Raw genomic sequence first — 20,995 nt, forward strand, 5'->3', positions numbered from 1 at the left:
GCTACTTGGGAGGCTGAGGCAGGAGAATCGCTTGAACCCAGGAGGTGAAGGTTATGGTGAGCCAAGATTGCATCATTGCACTCCAGCCTGGGCAACAACAGTGAAACTCCACCTCAAAAAAAAAAAAAAAAAAAAAAAAAAAAAAAAATTCCCAATGGCTTCTCATCTCACTTAGAATAAAGTCTAAGTCTTTTGCTGCAGTCTTCAAGACCCCACGTGTCCTGGTCTCTGCCTCCTTATGCAGCTTATTTCTGTTTCACGGTTACACCTGCAGTAAATCCTTTACACACATTAATCCTTCTGTCTGAAATACTCTTATTTGAGAGTTTCAGGTACCTGAGATGTTTCAAGTCACAGCTCAAATGGCATCTCCCCAGAGAGGCCTTCCCTGACCACTGCCTGCCATGCAAAGTACTTTTTATTCTATTACCTGGTCTTATTTTCTTCTTTGCACTCATCTTGTTTTCACATCTACTGGCTGTTTAAACTATTAGAAATCTATGCTCCACGTGAGATGGGATTATATCTACTACTTTGTTCACTACTGTTACTTCAGGGACTGAAATAGAACTTGGGGAGGGAAGCAGAGAGGCACGAAGGAAATTGAATCTTACATAGCAGCTCAGCATATCTCTTTAACAATTTCTACAATTGCCTGTTCTGACTACCGCTGACTACTGAGTCTCTGTAACCTGTTCAAGTTCTTTCAACACTCTACAAAGGAGAACTAGTTAAGGATATAAACATAAAGAAAATTCGGAATCTTAATAACTACTTTCAATGTGTCATAAAATTAAACTACACCAAAAGATTCCAAAAGGTAACACCAAAATATTCGTTTGAAGTAAACAAAAAAACATACTGAGACTCCTCTCCTGTCACAGAAGAAACCCCTTCTGTGTGGCAACTGAACTCAGTTTTTCTGTTTACTTCAGACTCTTTTCATTTCCTACTAGAGACAGGTAGCTAGATCTATTAGTATTCACGTGTGCTCACAAATCAGGTTTTTGCTAAAAGTCCAAAGTGAACCACATTTGGTCCTGGGGTTGCATGTTTGACCCTCCCTTATTCTAAAGAATTGAGACTCGTAAGAATTTCTCTGTGGAGCGTTGTTATATTTTACTGAAATTTTAAACCATACTTGCTGTGATTTTTAAAGGTCCAATCAGTGAAGAAACAACTATTTCTACTGATTCCCAAAATGATAAATGAAAAAACATTATCTTATTCAAACAATTATTCACCAACATGATAATGACTGCTTTGTACGTGAAGAGGGGAGAGGAAATCCTCGAACATACTTACCTCTTCAAAGCCCATTTCAAATAAACATTCAACGGCTCCTCTGACAGGCAAGAGTCTAGTAGAAAAAGCTGTGTTTCCAATCCGGATAGATCTATATTTTTCATCATTAGGGTTTCTGACAAAAAACAAAAGTTGGATTATACATGGTAATTTATATTTTTCATAGTGTTTTTGTATTCCTTTTAATATTTTATACTGGCTACATTCCTACATGGTAGCATAGGCTCGAACTTCAAATAAATAGGAAGCAGTCTGGAAAAGTAGTTCAATTTTGTGACTCTTACTTCAAAACACATCTAGCACCACCTCACTGTTTAATTTCACACCTCATATTAATGCTGCCACAAAGAAAATCCATGTGACATCTTAATTCTGTGCTGTTAAGTCTAGACACCTTAATGAGTCTTTTAGGCTGTTTAAAAAAAAAATCCATGTAATCTCTGAACAGGGACAAAAAATTTTATGTTTTGTTCTGATGAATTCTCATCATATAGAATGGTGCCTGGCACATATATGGTGGTTAACATATATGTGAAATGAATGAAAGAAACTAAAAAGTTATATAATAACAGATCATGGCTGGGTGCAGTGGCTCACACCTGTAATCCCATCACTTTGGGAGGCCGAGGCTGGTGGATCACGAGGTCAAGAGACTGAGACCATCCAGGCCAACATGGTGAAACCCTGTCTCTACTAAAAATACAAAAATTAGCTGGGCGTGGTGGTGCACACCTGTAGTCCCAGCTACTCGGGAGGCTGAGGTAGGAGAGTCGCTTGAACCTGGGAGGCGGAGGTTGCAGTGAGCTAAGATTGTGCCATTGCACTCCAGCCTGGGCGACAGAGCAAGACTCCGTCTCCAAAAAAACAAAACAAAACAAAACAAACAAAACAGGTCATAGTTCTTCAAAGACTTTATACTTTCGACAAACATGACCTAGGTATACCTTTATGGTCACTTGATTTTCTTTCTTCCCTAAACCAGCGATTGTTTTTACTGTAAGTGAAAACAGTAAGTTACATTCTGTGCTGTTAAGTTTAAGGTACATTTTTTTTTTGAGGTGGGGGGGTCTCCATTCAGTTTAAAATACATTCTTTTTTTTTTTTTGAGAGGGGGTCTCACTCTGTTGCCCAAGCTGGAGTGCAGTGGTGTGACCTCGGCTCACTACAGCCTCTGCCTCCTGGGTACAAGCAATTCTCCCACCTGAGCCTCCCAAGTAGCTGGGATTACAGGGGTGTGCCACCGCTCCTGGCTAAGTTTTGCATTTTTTAAGTAGAGACGGGGTTTCACCATGTCAGCCAGGCTGGTCTCGAACTCCTAACCTCAGGTGATCCACCCGCCTCGGCCTCCCAAAGTGCTGGGGATTACAGGCGTGAGCCACCGCACCTGGCCCAAGACACATTCTCAACACAGTATAGCAATAAAAGGAAGATATAAATTTCTTTTACCATAATTAAGATTTTGAATAGCATACTTGAGACAAGAAACCAGCACATGAAAAGTTTTGGTTTGAGATTTTTAATTACTTTGATAAATCAGAAGAAATGTTTGAAAAAAACATTAAAAGAACATAAGGTTAAGATAATCACAGTATTATATACAAAAGACTCTCAGAACATAGTTTAGGATGATAACTTTCATATCTGACACCAACTGCCTTAAAGTGATAGTGACTTCTTTAAGTACTATGTTAAGGAGGATTCTGAGGCAGTGGCTGGGATCCACAGGAAGATGTACTTCTATAAGAAGCCATCAGCCTGGGGTATGGTATGGTGAGTAGACAAATGCTAGCAAATGACTTATCAACTTTGTCCTGTCTACACATGTTCCGTAGGTATTCTGACATAAAAACAAAACCAAAAAGCAAATATTTTAATTTTATAAGTTTTAACAAATTTTGCATTTGTTTTTCACCAGTCAACTACCTATTGCCAAAGTGTCATAAATACTCAATGAATGTTTTTAAACTTTTCCCTAATTTCAAAAATCATATAAGTTTATTACAGAATATTCAGAGACAAAAGCTCTAAATAGTGTTATTCAAAATGTCCACAGATTGGTGCTAATCTACAAATGATTTGCTACCCATATGCAAGAAGTACAGAAATTTTTTGTTTGTTTACAAGGGCATAAAAATGAAGCAAGAAGTACAGAAATGGAATGTTTGGTATATAGCAATTTGATACTGCCATGAAATTTTCAGTGTATTTTACAAAAGTTATTGGTCCATAAGGGATTGGAAATTAAAACAAAAACATTGTTCTTTACTGTATGTAATTTGAGAATCACGGATGGTTGTTAAATACAAAGAAAATTTTATTCTCAACTCTTTATTCTGTGTATTAGATTAGGGTTTCTCAGTCTCAGAACCATTAACACGTGGGACCTTTTCTTAGTGGAGTTTCCTTGAGCACTGCAGAACATTTAGCATTCCTGGCTTCCATGCTACACTGTGTTACAAGTGAGCCTCTTTTTCTTATCACTTAAGAAAACTGAACTATAAGATAATCCTACATTTATCAAAGCTACTTTTAGATAAATGAGGCATCTTTTCCTGACATTCAATGTATTTCACAGGTGATAAACATGTCAGTACCACCAGGATGATATAACCTACTGGTTCAAAACTGCTTGAGCTATTTTAATCTATTCTTTTCCTTACAGCTTTCAGATCTCTACATGCTCGGTCTTTCTCTGGGCGAATTTTCTAGTTTCTTCCTTCTTTCACAATTGTTTAAAAATTTTTATAAAATACACATCAGTTCCCATATAGTTTTTGTTTTTTTTTTAAAAACAAAGTCTTGCTCTGTCACTCCGGCTGGAGTGCAATGGCACTATCAAAGCTCATTGCTGCTTAGAACTCCTGGGCTCAGCAATCCTTCTGCCTCAGCCTCTGAAGTAGCTAGGACTACAGGCAAGCCACCACACCTGGCTATTTTTTTTTTTTTTTTATGAAGAGGTGGGGTCTCACTGTATTGACCCGGCTGCAATCCTTCCACCTGGGGTGTCCTAAAGCCCTGGTATTACAGGCGGGAGCCACTTTGACTGGCCTTTGTTATTTTGATATATGTTGCTTCCATTTAACTACTGATATACAATATAGATTTTCCTCCTTAGTTTCTAGTGAGATTTATTTATTTATTTATTTTTTGAGAAAGGGTCTCACTTTGCCACCCAGGCTAGAATGCAGTGGCATAATCATGGGCTCAAGCCATCCTCCCACCTCCACCCACCAAATAGCTGGGACTACAGGTGTCTGCCACCACACTTGACTAATTTATTTATTTATTTATTTATTTATTTATTTATTTATTTTTAATTTAATTTTTTTTTTTTTTTGGGACGGAGTCTCACTCCGTCGCCCAGGCTGGAGTGCAGTGGCCGATCTCAGTTCACTGCAAGCTCCGCCTCCCGGGTTTGCGCCATTCTCCTGCCTCAGCCTCCCAAGCAGCTGGGACTACAGGCGCCCGCCACCACGCCCGGCTAGTTTTTTGTATTTTTTTTGTAGAGATGGGGTTTCGCCATGTTGCCCAGGCTGGTCTCTATCTAACTCCTAAGCTCAAGTAATCTGCCCACCTTGGTCTCCCACAGTGCTGGAGTTACAGGAGTGAGCCACCGTGCCCAGTGAGCAATTTTATTTTTATATCATCTCTGGACCTCATATTAATCTATTTTTCTCAGTAAAAGAATACTGCAAACAGGGTTCAGCAATGACAGTCACATCCAGTTCCTCAAATTCTATCTTTTTTCTTATTAAATATGTTGAGTAAACTGACCATGGTTTTGTGCATAGACTGATACCAAAGGCCTGACCCTGAAGCCCTCAAAGACTTAGAAGGCTGTAGGGACATTAAACTTCAAACCCATCATATCCCCTTTCCTATCCTTGGAAAAGCAACGCACAAAGACTTTCTTAAACTCTTCTCAGCATTATTCCAGTGTGTCCACTATCCTTTGAGCTCATTGCCACACCCCTCATCTTTCAGAATCTTGAACCCAGGAGGCGGAGGTTGCAGTGAGTCAAGATTGCACCGCTGCACTCCAGCCTCATCAACAAGAGCAAACTCTGTCTCCAAAAAAAAAAAAAAAAATTCAGAAACAAGCCATTAGTAAACATTCCTAATGAAGATTATGATGTTAAATGTCATTATTTGCATGCAAAGGTTTCCTCCTCAAACTAAACTTCAGCATTTTCGGTTTCACTAGATTTAAAGCAGAAGTGAGTCTTCATTACAAGGGCACCTCTTTTTTCTGACTAGTGGGGTTTAAATAGCTTGGTGGCTTTCCAGGCAGTAAGTCTCAGCTAATGGGCTCTGGAGAACCCAGCCTATCAGTTCATTTATGGAGTCCCTTGGCATCCTTGTGCTGTGAAGAGCTGTAAGGCCTCAAAGGGTGAAAAAGGTGAGTTGAGAAGGTGTCACAGAGCACGAAGGTGGTCCCCACATAGGTCACAATTATGTAGCTGAGAACAGGCTACATGTTGCATCTTCCATAGCATCTGCCACAAAATAAGGGCTCAACATATTTTCCCTTCAATTTACTTTAAACATCATTACCATTGCCTAAATGAAATATTACTGACATGCATTTAAAAAACTGCACATGTAACTAATGTCTAAAATTGGGTCACAGGAAACATAACCTTGAAACGGAGAAGAATTTCCTCTTAGACTTCATGATAATTTACCAACCACTTAATGCACCAGGGGCTGAGGGGAACAGAGAACCTAATTAATTAATCACGGTGACCTGATAAATGAGGTAACACCATAAAGCAAGTGGCGCTCCTTTAACCTCAGTTCCATTTCCCTCCCCCAACACCATGTCTCTCCGTTAAGACACATCATTTGATCTGCAGAGTTGAGGTGGGTACTCATTCAAATGAATCATCAAACTTGCCTCCCAATTCCCGAAATCTACAAGGTCCCCTAGACCTCTAGAAGTGCAATTTTGCTGACAGGAAAATGAAGCAAATTACTCTCATCCAAGGCGATTACCTCCACGAATTCTTAAAGAGTTTATATAGTAAAGTCCAAGTATTAATATAAAAACCGTAACTTCAAAATACTATAATGTTTCAATCAACAAAAGTGGGCAGAAGAAAACATTAAAAATTTTAAAACCCACCACTTCAGAAGCATATGCTTTAGTACTCGGATAGTCTCAACATGTGAAGAAAACATCACTTTGTCAGTGACCAACTTCTGATAAGTATGTGGAAATGTAAGCCACTCCGCTCGAGAAAATGCACGCAGGAGGAATGACACGCGCGGTGCGGTTACCGTTGTGTCCTGATATCTGAGGTCGTTAAACGACGAGAAGAGCGGCAGTGTCTGCGGCACGCCTTCCTACCTCTCCTCCGCCCGGCCCCGCTTCCGGGACTCCAGTTCACCCGCAGCACCCTGACTGCAGGTGCCAAGTCACAACTGCAAAGAAACTTCCTCTTCTCGAGCGGGGGTGGGACTTGGCCGGGTCCCGAGGCCCCTGGCTGGCCGGCTCGGACGTTAGGAGCAGAACCAGCTCCAGGTCCCGGTCTGTCCGGGCGTCGCTGCCCTCCGAAGCTCAGGCCGGACGCCCCCAGTCCCTGGCCGAGCAAGGCGCCGCGGCTCACCCACCCCGGTACCCGCCGTTCGACCCCGTTGCCCTGCACCTGAGGATGTTGTCAGCATAGGTGAGCAGCAGCTTGGAGGCCTCCAGAAAGGTTTCCGGGGTGTTCTGGCAGAGCTCGGCCACGGCCGGGGACGCCGAGCCTGAGGAATTGCCCAGCGCCGCCGCCGCCATGCTTGAGCGCCAGCGGCCGCCACCGCCCCTCGCGCTCCGTGTCCCACACTGAGCAGGCGCTTCAGCGCGCAGCGGCTACCGCAGCCACCGGGAGGGGCGGGGTCGGGGGCCTGGGGCGGGAGCAGGGCAGCTGGGCTGGGAGCTACTGCTGCACCTTCGGGAGGGGCGAGGGGCTGTTCGGAGCAACGTGGGGGCCCTCGGCCGGCTGGGGCCTGGTGGTACAGGTTGGGGAGGGGTTCCGCAGGGAGGGCGGGGCCTGGGCGCCGGGGCTGAGGGGCGTGGGGCTGGAGGAGGGGGTTGTCGAGTCCTTAGGACGGATGAGCTCGGCTGGAGGGGAGGTCGGTTTTAGTCTAGAGGTACCGGGAGAATGGTGCTGGCACGTGCCACTCAGAAACCCGGATCCCTCTGCGCCCCGGGGCCAGCCTAATTGATCCAGCTATTAAGGTGGAGAAACCGCATGTACCTCTCTCCTTTCACCACAAATAAAACGACCTTAGAGCCTCCACTCCGCAGATTGTCAGGAGGTTCTACATAGATGTGGATGCAAGACCCCAGAAGGAAGGAGCAACAAACGTCAAAAACAAAACCGTGGCTATGAACTCTGCTGGGTTTGTCACGTGGATTCTTTTCAGAATTTGGCGAATGACTGAAAATCTAAGTCCCAGCTCAACTAGTATATGATTCCTCTGTAAGGAAGTGTATTTTTAAACCGTAGGTTGCAACGTCATAATGGATTGTGGATTCGGTTTACTGCGTGGTGACCAGCTTAAAACACATGCATAATAATTACGCAATATTATAGAATGTCGGGGCGGGAAGGGAAGAAAATAAAAATTTGCATTCCACACAGTAAGGGGTAAGTATTATTTTGGGACTTGCTTTTTAGGTATATCATGTGATCAAGGTCTTTTATTCCTCTTAGAAGATGCATCCCTAACTACTTTAATCCAGTCTCTGCCCCACCATGTCCTTGAAAGTGTACTTTACCACTGGCTTCCTTCTTTGCAGAAATTCCTTTTCAACCTCACCAAGTATTTGTCTTGACTTTATTTCTTAAGATAAGTGATTTGCCTGAATAACTTCTTTTAAATTTCTTGGTTTCATCTGTTTGCTTTTAAGACTTGAAGTTTTCTTCCAGAATCTCCGAGCAAGACCCTAAGCTATGCCATCCACTTCAATGACTATTCGTCTCCCAGATATACGTACGCTTTTAATCAATATGTAGATCTTTGGACCAGCTTCCAAGTATGGCGTGTTCAACAGATAGTAGTGCGTTGCTAACTTCTGTAACTAAAATTTTCAGTGGCTTAACACGAGAGTAATTTCTTTCTGGCTCATATAACAGTTTAATAATGCAGGTGTCATAATGTCAGTGGACCCAGTCTCCTTCCATCCCTTAGAACAGGGGTCAAGAAACATTTTCTGTAAAGGGCCACATAGTAAGTGTTTTAGGCTTTGTGAGCCATAAGGTCTGTCTCAACTATTTAACTCTGCCTCTACAGTTGTAGCTCCACAGACAATACTTGAAAATAAATGGACATGGTTATGTTATAGTGAAATTTTATTTACAAATCCAGGCAGCCTGCTTGGATAAAAAAAAAAAAAAAAGTCACACCTACTTTTAACCACATAAGCCCAGAAATGACATACAGCATTTTCTCTACTATATCATTGCTAAGAATGAGGCCTCATCAAGATAAAAGAGGGTATTTCAGTAAGGCCAGATTTACAAAAAATAAAAATAAAAAAACATAAAAAGATAAAAGGGGAGAGTCTGGGAAATGTAGTCTCCTACAACTACACAATGGATTAGGGGCTTGGGTCTGGGGATATAGCTATCACAAACTTTATTCCTCTTCATTTGGGTTTCTTTTTTCCATTGATACATTTATTTATACTTTACTAATTATATGAGAATAATATATATTATGCAGTATTTGTGACTTTTTAAAATGCAACAGAACTCTTTTTTTTTTTTTTTTTCAAATAAAAATTTAGGGGCTGGACATGGTGGCTCACGCCTATAATCCCAGTACTTTGGGAGGTTGAGGTAGGTGAATCGCTTGAGCCCAGGAGTTCGAGACCACCCTGGGCAACATGGCAAGACCCCATCTCTACCAAAAAAAAAAAAAAGAAAAAGGAAGATTGTCTGTATACAAAACACCAAAGTGGAAATGCTCTGGTATGAAGCAGAGGTGTCCAGTAAAGGGCAGAAAGCTGCTAGCTCAGGCTTCCCTCTGACAGATAGAATAGTCATAGGATACTTTTGTGGGGGAACAAAATGACTTGTTTTTCTCTTCATAATAGTTTGTTTCCTCAACTAAAACGCTATCTCACTGTAAGTTATCACTAGTTTTGTCTTCCCTATTTGATTAAAAGTCTCTTGTGCCATCTGTCTCAGACTGCTTTGCACACAGCAGGTTCTGAATAAAGAGTTGTTGGTTAATCACTTAATGTAGTCACACAACAGTGAATCACTATACAAATTCCTGAAAGACTTCAACCCCTCTCCTTGCTAATGGTTTTTATGGAGGTTAACTTTTTAATATCACCAAACCAATCCTGGGAAAAATTTAGAGAGTTCTTTTTTCTGTTTTATTAAAGAATAGTGTTAGCCAGGCGCGGTAGTGCACGCCTGGAGTCCCAGCTACCTGGGAGGCTGAGAGGCAGGGAATCGCTTGAACCCAGGAGGCAGAGGTTGCAGTGAGCTGAGATCGCCCCACTGCACTCCAGCCTACGCGACAGAGCAGGACTCTCTCTCAAAAAGAAGGAGGAAAAAAAAAAAGAAGAATGCCATGATACGTCAACTCTAAAAATGATGTTTTTAATAAAGGTGAAATCCTGGAAAAAAATATCTTTATTTTGGGACAAATATAAATAAATAAAATAAAATAAAAGAACAAGAATTTCAATGCTGATTTAGTACTAGACCATTCTTTGGTTGTTTGAAACAAAGATGGGTATAAAAGGTAGGGTAACTTACTCAGCTTTTCTAAAGGAAACGGAAGAATTAGAATATCTCCAACTTGATTGAAGTGGAGGAAGCAGCCAGGAAAATGAGAGACAAAGTCCCTTATTATAATGGATTCCCTTAATAGCTTTATAAATGGCGATATTCAAAAGAGATTATAGTTACTCAAGAACTTTAACGGAAGTGTTACTAAAGAGTTATTTGGAAGGACTTAAATTTCAGATGATTTTTTTAAAATGGTGATTTCTATGATTTTATGGACTGTACATTTTTATCACAATATTAATGCTATGGCATTGGTTTTTGCAAAAGTCATTTGGTGAGATATGCACAAAAAGTGCATGTGTACTCTCAAATATAAGGATAAATGTTGATTTATTCATTCCATAATTCACTTATTCATCATATATTTATGAAGTGACTACTAGTTGCTCAGCACTGTGAAGGAGACAAGCATGGTCCCTACTTTCATAGAAGTCATAAGTTTAGAGCAGTGGTTGGACAAGCAACAGCAGCATCAGCAGGAAACTTGTCAGGAAAACAAATTCTGAAGCTCCATCTTTAAAGGTGGGGCCCAGCAATCTGTGTGGTAACAAGCCCTTCAGGTGATTTTGATACACAGGAAACTTTGAGAACTACTAGTTTAGACGGAGGGAAATTTCATTGAGGGCTGCAGTTTCAGTGATGGGGGACAATTTGAACAGAGGCCTTAAATTGAGAGGTTGAGAAGGTGAGAAAGGAGAGGACTTGCTAGCTGTGAGAGACTCCCCACCCTCCTTAAATCATGTACAGTATCCTAGTAATGTTTCCTTCTCAACATCTCCTACATCTCTTCTCGCCATTGCCCTGAGAGCCTCATCGTGTTGCATCCATTCTTTGTTCCCTGTGTCCATTTCCACATCCTTCCAATCCACCCTACTCATTTGTGCAACAGTGATCTTTCTAAAGCACCCATCTGATCATGTTGTTCTCCTGGTAAAAAGTTTTCTATGGCTCCCTCTACCCACATTCTAAAGTCAAATGGTGTCAGGAACCAGGCTGGTAACTTAAATATTTTAAGTGGCTTTGTTCAAGACAAAGAGGAGTAAGAGAGACTCCGGTGAAGGGAATGAGAGAGTTTACCATGTCCTTTCAAGAGGAGTTTAGAATCAATAAAAGAATGTTGCACTCCAAATTATACCATGGAGGCTAGCACATGCTCTCTGAACTACAGGATTAAATCCAAAGTCCTCAGTATGATACCCCAGGCTTTTGTGACCTGGGCCCTGCCTTACTCTCACGCTTTTACTGTTGCTTTGTCCCACACTTCAAATTTGACATGGGCCACATACTTAGCTGTTTGTAGAAGATACCATGACACTTCATTTCTCCAGGCCTTTGTTCTACTCTTCCTGCCAGGATGCCCTTTCCCACCCAATTTACTAGACAAATATTCATTTCCAAGATGCAGTTCAAGGATCATTTCTCTGAAGCCTTTTCTGATTTTACAAGGTAGCACGGACCTCATTGTCCCTTTTGTGTTATAATAGTTCCGCTACAGCACTTGTTTCTGTAGTTTGCACTTACTTGTTTCTAATGGGTTGACCACGAACTTTATTAGACCAAGAACTTCTTGAAAGCAAGAGCCATACCTCTACTCATTTTTGCATTCAAACTTTAAGCATTGATAGGAAGAAAATGAATGGTTGTTGAAAATACCAAAAGTACAGAGATGAGAAAACTTAGGATCAATCAAGACATGTATAGTATGAAAATCAGTTTGCTGGGTGGAAAGCTCAATAGAGAATGGGAGCCATAACTGGAAAGATAGTTTTGAATCAGATTACAAAGAATTTAAGGCAGACCTAAAAAGTCTTAATAGGAAAGTAGGATAAGCAGAGCCCATTTGAAGATTTTGGTGCAAGAAGACACCATGGGATTGTAGCAGGAAATATGGTACCAAATATGTAAAGCTATAAAATATCATAAAATTTCCCACCCTTTTCCAGATCAAAGAAAAGGTGATGAGGTAGATACAAAAATGACGGGTTTTTTACTTTTTTGAAAGATTTTGTCACCTCTTAGCCAAGATGATTTTGTGATATTACAAAAGAAATAGCACATTAAAATTGTATGTTTCATATGAGTTCAGCTTCAGAGAAAATATTGTAGGTATTTTCACACTATTATTTTAAAGACAGCAATGAAAAAGGGATCAAGTTTAGATACTTACTCATCAAGTGTTAGTTTTTTTTATAACACGTGTTTAATTCTTCTTAAAGTAACTCTATTTGTCACTGAATAAGGATCATACTAGAGGTGACTGGTTAGGCCTGGGACGAAGGTCAAACTGGACTTTGCTGAATTATTTTAAACAAAATAGATTTCCAAACTCATTTAAATCCAGGACCAACCTGGAAAAGCTAAGCTTGACTCACATTCTTCTGAAGGGGTAGGAAAGAATGCAGAGGACTCTACTTGGAAACAATGGCTTCAAGAGGCATTACCCAGAAAGAAACATAATATGACTAGAAGGTCCAGATGAAGATTCTATGGTCAACCATTTTTCTAAAGAAGAGCAAGGACTAAACTCATGCCTGGGATAGCATGTGAAAAACAGATGTTCAATGAATACCATCTTGTCGACTTCTTGCTTTTTTTACATTTTCATGTTGTATTTTCCCTTTATCGATTTGCAATCCGCTCTGAGCAAACAGTTAATGAATTTTTCAGACACTTAGAAACAAAAGTCTCCATTGTTACAATGGGTGTGATATTTTTAAGTACTGTCTCAAATCCGGTGATAATTTTTTTTTTTAAGTGAAAGAAGTTTATTAGGAAAGTAAAGGAACAAAGAATGACTACTCCATAAGCAGAGCAGCCTGGTGACAACTTTTAAAAAGTAAAAACTTTACTACAAAACCATTTGTTTATTGTAGAAAAGCTTTATTAAATAAAGCTAAGCAAAAATGAGGGAAAGATCACAATCATTATACATCTTGCAGATCTTTAAAGAATTATTTTTGAAAAAAACGGATATATACTGTTTTGTAACTATGTCTCCTAACAAATAGTCTCAACATCTCATTAATAAATATTCACCCGTAGAGTTATTTTAAACGGCTGCATGGCATTTGGATGTACCACAAGATACACAACAAATTTCCTGATGTTGGCCATTTTGGTTAGTTCTTCTTTACTCACAATTACTAATAACGTTGCGAGATATAGCAATAACTTTGTGACTGCAGTCATTTCCTTAATTCTTTCTTACAATTCCAGTAGAATACGATGGTGTCCCTTCTCCGACAAAAAGGAATGTTTGGGCATTATCACTGCCAAAGAAAAATGCCTTTCTGATGGGTGAAAATGCTATCTCATCGCATTATTTGCAGGTCCTTGATTATCGGCGAGTCACTGAGGTTCCGAGAGAGGTGTCTCTGCTAAGGCAAACAGCGACCCAGCCACCTCCCAAGGTCTGACCTCCGCCAAGGTGACGCGGCGTAGTCAACCCGCGGAAGGGGAGTCGGACGAGACGCGTGCGTGGGAGCGCGCATGAGCGTACGTGCGCGTGCGCGTGCGCTCGAGCGCGTCATCGCCTAGGAAGGTGGCGAGTGTGTGTGGAGCCGTAAACGTGTTACAGGTATCGCTCGCTACCCTCCTCCTTCGCCCCTCCTTTCCTCCTTTACAGTCAAATCCAGTCAGGGTTGGATTTCGAGAGGGGAGTCCGAGGACTTAGGGCCTGATTTCTTTTTCTGTCGCCATGCTGCTTCAGGTGTGTACATGTGTGGTGGTGACTGAGGCAGTACAGGGAGTGACTACACCCTATTACTCCCGCTCCTGGCCTTTGTGGTACCCTTGAAGTGATCCACCAGTCCTAACCCCTCCTTCCACAGATGATTCAATTGGAGAAGTTTAGAGGAGTGGAAAGACTCGCCCCCTTCCCCCAGTCTTGGTCACAGAATCTGTTTCCAACCCACATATCCAGACGCTCAGTCTAGGGCTCTTGGCCCTGGGTGGCGTTTTGAAAAGGCTCGTTGTCCTTAATTATTGAAGATTGATAAAGCCCACTTACTTACTTAAGAGAATATGCCCTGAAATGTGTTTTCTGTGCCACTGACACCAGAAATGCTATGTAGAAGAAGTTATCAGTAATCCTGACAAAGGATGCTTCCTGCAACTCATATCAGGCTGGAGGTGCCTTTATGTTTTTCATTGAATTACTGTTTTGGTGAATCGAATGAATCATCAATTCATTTATTTGTCTTCAAATGTCTGAGGGCACTTACAGTCTAGAAAAGGAGATAAGTTTAAACAGGTAGTTTGATGTTAAGGTATAAATTGAAATTATGTACCATTTTCCCTGTATTCATTAGCAGCTCATATCAAGCACCCAAAGGAACACCATGGATGTTTTTCCTTAGGCCCTTAAGCTATTTAAAAGAATACCTCCTAGATGTGTTGTGGTCTTTTACAGGAATGAGTTTCTGATCATCTGAATCTCAATCATGTCCAATTGCCTGCAAAATTTCCTCAAAATTACAAGCACTCGTCTTCTGTGTTCAAGATTATGCCAACAGTTAACAAGAAGTAAAAGGAAGTTTTTCGGAACTGAGCCAATATCCAAATTGCATAGGCGAGTTGTCATTACCGGCATTGGCTTAGTGACTCCTCTTGGTGTTGGAACTCACTTGGTTTGGGATCGTCTTATCGCAGGAGAGAGTGGAATTGTTTCACTGGTTGGTGAAGAGTATAAGAGTATCCCTTGCAGTGTTGCTGCTTATGTGCCAAGAGGTAGTGATGAAGGTCAGTTCAATGAACAAAACTTTGTGTCCAAATCAGATATCAAGTCCATGTCTTCTGCCAGCATCATGGCCATTGGGGCTGCAGAATTAGCCATGAAGGATTCTGGCTGGCATCCTCAGTCAGAAGCTGATCAAGTGGCTACTGGTGTTGCAATTGGCATGGGAATGATTCCTCTTGAAGTTGTTTCTGAAACTGCTTTGAATTTTCAGACAAAAGGTTACAATAGAGTTAGCCCATTTTTTGTCCCTAAGATTCTGATCAATATGGCAGCAGGCCAGGTCAGCATTCGATATAAACTCAAGGGCCCAAATCATGCGGTATCCACAGCCTGTACCACAGGAGCTCATGCTGTGGGAGACTCTTTTAGATTTATAGCCCATGGTGATGCTGATGTGATGGTGGCTGGAGGTACAGATTCTTGTATTAGCCCTTTATCTCTTGCTGGGTTTTCCAGAGCCCGGGCTCTGAGCACAAACTCAGATCCCAAGTTGGCCTGTCGACCATTTCATCCAAAGAGAGATGGTTTTGTAATGGGAGAAGGTGCAGCTGTGCTGGTGCTGGAAGAATATGAACATGCTGTTCAGAGAAGAGCCCGGATCTATGCAGAAGTTTTGGGCTATGGACTCTCAGGTGATGCTGGTCACATAACTGCCCCTGATCCTGAAGGAGAAGGTGCCTTAAGGTAAAAATGGGTTATTTCCTTCAAAATATTTCTCTAAATAAGACACTTTATTGGGAGTCCCAAATTAGGGAAAATTGTAGTGTCTGGCCTTGGTGTACCGAATCTCTATTGTTTTAATTTTTAGAGTAAACAAGATTATTTAATTCTTTGCTTAAGATATTTGAAGTATTTCAAAGCATTTGAACATCCTTACAAAATTGCATTTGAGTTAAAACCAATGGAGTTGCGAAAAAGACCATGTGTGCCTTTGCCAACTTTTCATGCCTCCATTTGTGCTTAAGCATCAGTGTGCTCGCTCACAAAGTCGTCTTCTTTGACCCTTCATCAGACTTGGAAAGTAAAGTCAACCCTTCTAGATGTGTCTGGTCTTTGCTCCATTTCAACAGGATTCTATTCTTTTCAAATCAGCACTTCTCAAACTATAATCACCTAGGGATCTTATTTAAAATGCTGATTCTGATTCTGTGGGTCTAGGGTACTGCTTGAGATTCTGTTTTGTTTTGTTTTTTTAAAGACAGGGTCTCTCTTTATTGCTTATGCTAGTCTTATCTCACTGCAGTCTCTAACTCCTGGGGTCAAGCAATCCTGTCACCTCAGCTTCTTGAGTAGCTGGGACTACAGGAATGCACCACTGAGACCAGTTTTTTTTTTTTTTTTTTTTTTTTTTGTAGAGATGGGGTTTCACTTTATTTCCCAGACTGGGAGATTCTGTAGTTCTAACAGGTGATGGTGATACTGCTGGTTTAAGGACTACATTTAAGTTAACTGTTATAGATTAGTGCATTTAAAATAAAAAAAAAAAAGTCCCTGATAATGTGTTAATAGATAGCTAATAGCTATTAAATCATATTATGTTTTACTTAGTTAAATTAGCCAGAGTTAGCAACCTTTTCTGTAATGGGAAAAATATAATAAATATTTTTGGCTTTATGGGCCATGGAGTCTGTTGCAACTAATCCACTCTGCCATTGTCATATGAAAGCAGCCGTAGACAGTATGTAAATGAGTGGGCGTGAATGTGTTCCAGTGAAAACTATTTACAAAAATAGGCATCTAGCCAGGGCCATAGTTTACCTACCCCTAAATTATATGTTTGAATTTTTATTTTGTTTTTGTTTGTTTTTCTTTTTTCTTTTTTTTTTTTTTTTTAATAGAGTTGGGGTCTTGCTATGTTGCCAGAGCCAGAGCTGGTCTCAAACTCCTGGCCTCAAGCAGTTCTGCCTTGGCCTCCCAAAGTGCTGGGATTATAGGCGTGAGCTACCATGCCTGGCCTACTTTTGAATTTTAGTGAGTAGTTGCTGGTGCTAAAAATGTCATTCATAGTAACAAAGTAGATGAAGAAATGGTTATAAGTTCACAGGAAACCTTTCAGTGTACTTCAAATTATACTCTGAGCTGGCTGTTAAGAAATATATATACACACACGCATACGTACGTGTATATTTCTCTTAGGAACTAAAGGAAGATGAGATCCAAAACGTTTTCAGAGGTTCTTTCAGATATATTGTTTACTCTTAAGTTTGTTTGGCTTAGTTTGCCTATGTAATTTTTTGTTTAGAATTCTTATGGCCTAAATAAAGAGGATTTGGAAAGATTATTTGAAACAATGAAACAGTAGATTATTGGGAAGTATGCCAAGTTTTAAATTTAAATGTGAAAGAAAAATCATAATTATAATTCTCATAAAAAATTGCCACACTCCAAAAATCCCTGGAAGAAAAAATTATTCTAGTCTTGAGTCAACATGATATTTTTTCCCCAAGGAAAAATGCCAATGCAAATAAATGAAATTATATTTTATTTGAGATTATACAATCTTGCATTGGCTTGTGTGTTTAACTCTTGGTGATGAACCAGTCCAAGGTAGTGAGTGTGACCCTTTATTCCCATAGAGATGACATCCTAACTCACATGGTAATCCAAGATAGCATTCCGTTACTAGAACAAGGGATTCTTTTCATCCAGTGTAAACCTACATTTGTTTCACATAAGCCATACAGATAAAGAGACTTTTGTTAAAATTAAACTTAGTCCTGATGTATTTTTTTGTTTTATTAGGTGTATGGCTGCTGCTTTAAAAGATGCAGGTGTACAGCCTGAAGAGATATCCTATATAAATGCACATGCTACTTCCACACCATTGGGAGATGCTGCTGAAAACAAAGCAATCAAACATCTCTTCAAAGACCATGCATATGCCCTTGCAGTTTCCTCAACTAAGGGAGCAACAGGACATCTGCTGGGAGCTGCAGGGGCGGCCGAGGCAGCTTTTACCACACTAGCTTGTTATTATCAAAAACTACCACCTACTTTAAACCTGGATTGTACAGAACCAGAATTTGATCTCAACTATGTTCCACTGAAGGCACAGGAATGGAAAACAGAGAAAAGATTTATTGGCCTCACCAATTCTTTTGGTTTTGGTGGTACTAATGCAACACTTTGTATTGCTGGAATGTAGAACGAATCATTTGTAATTAAATACTGATTTTTAAATGTTATATGTGAAGAAATTATATATTTATACATTGATACCCAGATATCCTTTATGTTAGGGTTTCTCAACCTTGGCACTATAAATATTTGGGTAAGATGATTGTTTGTCAGGAAAAGGGGGATTGTGCTGTACATTGTTGGGTGTTTAACGCCATCCTGATCTCTTCTTAATCTATTCTAATAGCACTCTCTTCCCCAGTTGTGACAACCAAAAGTGTTTCCAGATATTGCCAAATGTTTTCTGGGGGACAAAATAACCGCCGTACCCCACCGCCTATGAGAACCATGAATCTATATTTTCCTAATACTTTAGGTCAAACAATTTTCTATAACATTTGAGCTGCTCCTGTCCCTTTCAACTCCTCTTTACTAGGCAGGGTTGCTATACTATAGAACTCCAGGCATACTATTTCCATACAATACGTAGGAAGGAATATAACAGTTTGCATCAGCATTCTTTGAGTAAAACTGTCAGCCAGTAATGATCTATTTACTCCTTAAACACCTAGTCCTCTTTCCTTCATATTATTCATACTGTAATTCAGTATAATGAAATTTCTCTAAACTCCCAAGCCATCAATTCTCTGAAAGAAGAAACTGAAATTGATTTGACATTTCTTATTCTTTTTGTCTTTATGTTGGCACCTAGTGATTAACGGAGATAAAAAATCTTTGGGACGTGGAGCAGAAACTGTTCGAGACTCGGGTCACGTCCCCTTGGCTCTCCTCTAACTTTTTTGGAAGCTTTGCTAGTTTCCTTTGTTTTCCCAACATCCTACTACACATGTTGGTGGTCCCTCTACCTCTCTGCCTTGTTTTCTCTAAAGCCAAGGGATCTTGTTCATCCCCAGCAGCCTGGAACTGTTGGTAGGGGGAAGGGAACATATTCCCCAGAGGCAATACTCAACCAGTGAGGGATGAGGACAGTTGGTGGCTAAGTGCCTCAGCCTCCTTTCAGAAGGATATCTATGGTTCTCCACAGTTCTTCCCAGGGTCCCCAGTGAAACAGAGCTTTAGTTACCCACAGTATTAGCTAGCTCTAACACTCATTCACTGGCTTTTATTTTCCCTTTCCCATTCTCCCTGATTTTTAATCTTGTTCCCACGAATCACCTCCCAAACTAACCGCTTTTTCTCAGGTTCTGCTTTCTGGGCAACTCAAACTAAGGACGTTTATGTTGTAGTGGGGGTTTATATATCAATGGTATAGAATGAATAGGGGATAAACAGGATGTGTGTATTTCTGCTGAACTGAATGGAGTTTCCCACATTGCAGTAGACTGAACACATTGCCTACCCACTGACTTTGACTATAATACTTTATCCCCTTTATGCCAAAGGCTCCAGCTGTGTGTTCATATAACTATAATTGGTTTTAATTTTCATGAGCACACATTTATTCATTCAACTGAAGTCTGTTGGGTGCTAACATAGACCTGACTTTGTACTGGTCACCAGTGATGATGAGAGTATGTCAGAGAAGGTTTCCTAAAGGAAGCTGAGACTGTAAGGATGAATAGATCTTAGCCAGGTTGAGGGAGAAGATAGAGAAGGGAGCGTGTTCCAGTCAGAGAATTCAATGTGGGAAGGTTTAGAAGTCAGAACATTAGTACTAAACATAGGTACGTATACCCTGAGATGGATTAGGAAATAATGGCAGAAAATCTGGAAAGGCAGGTCACAAATAACTACAAGTTTTGTTCAAGGCAGTGAGGGTAATAGGAAGCCATTTAAGGTTTGGGATGGTGTGATGGCTTTGTAATGTGTCGGTTTGGCTAGGCTGACCTACATTTCACAGCATTCCTTTTATTGTATGTCCTTGGTTAGGGTGGGCCATAAGAAATTCTTGTGAGAGATTTGGAGGATGGAAGTGAAGCAGCAGCTATTTTGTAGCTCATGCATGTTGCTTATCTGCTGGCTCATCTTGGTGTGAGACTGGCTGAGCCTTCAACTGCTTCACCTTTCCCTGGATCCTCTGTCAGTTTCCCTGACTCCTGGACCAGGTGTGTGTTTAGTTCCATGATAATGAAGGACCTGACCTTCTGCCCCATACCACCAAAGTCAGAGGCCATGAGAACTGACAGATTTCTTTCTGTCACTTTCTGGATTCCATCTTGTTACTGGAATTTATATCCATCTTCCCTTCCCGATTGCCTGCCCTGTGGACTTCAAACTCCATCATCAGAAGATAGCAAGTGAACATAACTGCATCACAGAAACTTTAACTGGTTCTCACAGTTGTGTAACGGGTTACACAAACTGTCAAATTCCTGTAACAGATACCTATATCTGCCTTAGTGGTTCTATTTCTCTGAGTCAACACTGATACATGTGAAGAAGAAGGGGTTATTGGGGCTAACATAATCATATTTTCTTTTAGAAACATCACCCTGGCTGCAGAGTGAAGAACAGCTTGGAAGGAAGCTTTATTCCCATAAGGGAATACAATCAGACGGTATTGCAAAATGTAGGTAAGAAAAGATGGTGGCCTGGATGAAGAAGAATATTTTGACCCAAGTTTCTTCCAAAATTGAAAATCATGTGTTTTTAAAAAATCAACTTTACCAGGGCATAATTTATATATAAAATACATTTATATGCCATTTTAAGTATCTAGGTCAATTAATTTTGATAGAAGTATGCACACACATGGAACCACCACCTCAGTGAAAGAACATTTCTGATACCCCAAAATTCTTTTTGCCCCTTTGCAGTCGGTACCCCCAGCTCCAGAAAATCACTGAAGAGCTTTCTGTTACTATAGGTAAGATGTACTTTTCTAGAATTTTAAATAAGTGTAGTCATACAGAACATAACCTTTCGTGCCTGCCTTCTTATAATATTTTTGAGGTTTATCCATGTTATTGTGTCAGTAATTCATTTCTCTTTTATTGCTGAGTTTTAAAAATTCTTTTTTTTTTATTTTTTGAGATGAAGTTTCGCTCTGTTGCCCAGGCTGGAGCACAATGGCGCAATC

At 40.5% G+C, this 20,995-nt stretch overlaps 2 protein-coding genes across 7 annotated transcripts in view; one reads left to right on the forward strand and one right to left on the reverse strand.

The window, feature by feature from the left end:
• Window positions 1-7,303, reverse strand: part of NGLY1 (N-glycanase 1) — a 67,851-nt gene extending 60,548 nt beyond the window's left edge. For all 5 annotated transcript variants that reach the window (XM_033212823.1, XM_033212821.1, XM_033212822.1 and 2 more), the window contains exons 1-2: window positions 6,954-7,303; window positions 1,306-1,420 (exon numbers count right to left, since the gene is read on the reverse strand). In XM_033212823.1, coding sequence (XP_033068714.1) covers window positions 1,306-1,420; window positions 6,954-7,084 — 246 coding nt within the window. In that variant the 5' untranslated portion in view covers window positions 7,085-7,303. The remainder of the gene's footprint in view (window positions 1-1,305; window positions 1,421-6,953) is intronic.
• OXSM (3-oxoacyl-ACP synthase, mitochondrial) lies at window positions 6,625-18,023 on the forward strand. 2 transcript variants are annotated; one of them, XM_033212825.1, is made up of 4 exons: window positions 6,625-6,974; window positions 13,430-13,677; window positions 14,512-15,522; window positions 17,581-18,023. In XM_033212825.1, the coding sequence occupies exons 3-4, from the start codon at window positions 14,543-14,545 to the stop codon at window positions 17,981-17,983; spliced, it is 1,383 nt and encodes a 460-aa protein (XP_033068716.1). In that variant the 5' UTR covers window positions 6,625-6,974; window positions 13,430-13,677; window positions 14,512-14,542; the 3' UTR covers window positions 17,984-18,023. The 2 variants fall into 2 exon arrangements, with proteins under 2 accessions (XP_033068716.1, XP_033068717.1); XM_033212826.1 differs by lacking the exons at window positions 6,625-6,974; window positions 13,430-13,677 and having other exon boundaries at window positions 13,685-15,522.
• The last annotated feature ends 2,972 nt before the right edge of the window (window positions 18,024-20,995 follow it).

Source organism: Trachypithecus francoisi, unplaced genomic scaffold (assembly GCF_009764315.1).
Source record: "Trachypithecus francoisi isolate TF-2019V2 unplaced genomic scaffold, Tfra_2.0 Lachesis_group0, whole genome shotgun sequence".
NCBI lineage: Eukaryota > Metazoa > Chordata > Mammalia > Primates > Cercopithecidae > Trachypithecus > Trachypithecus francoisi.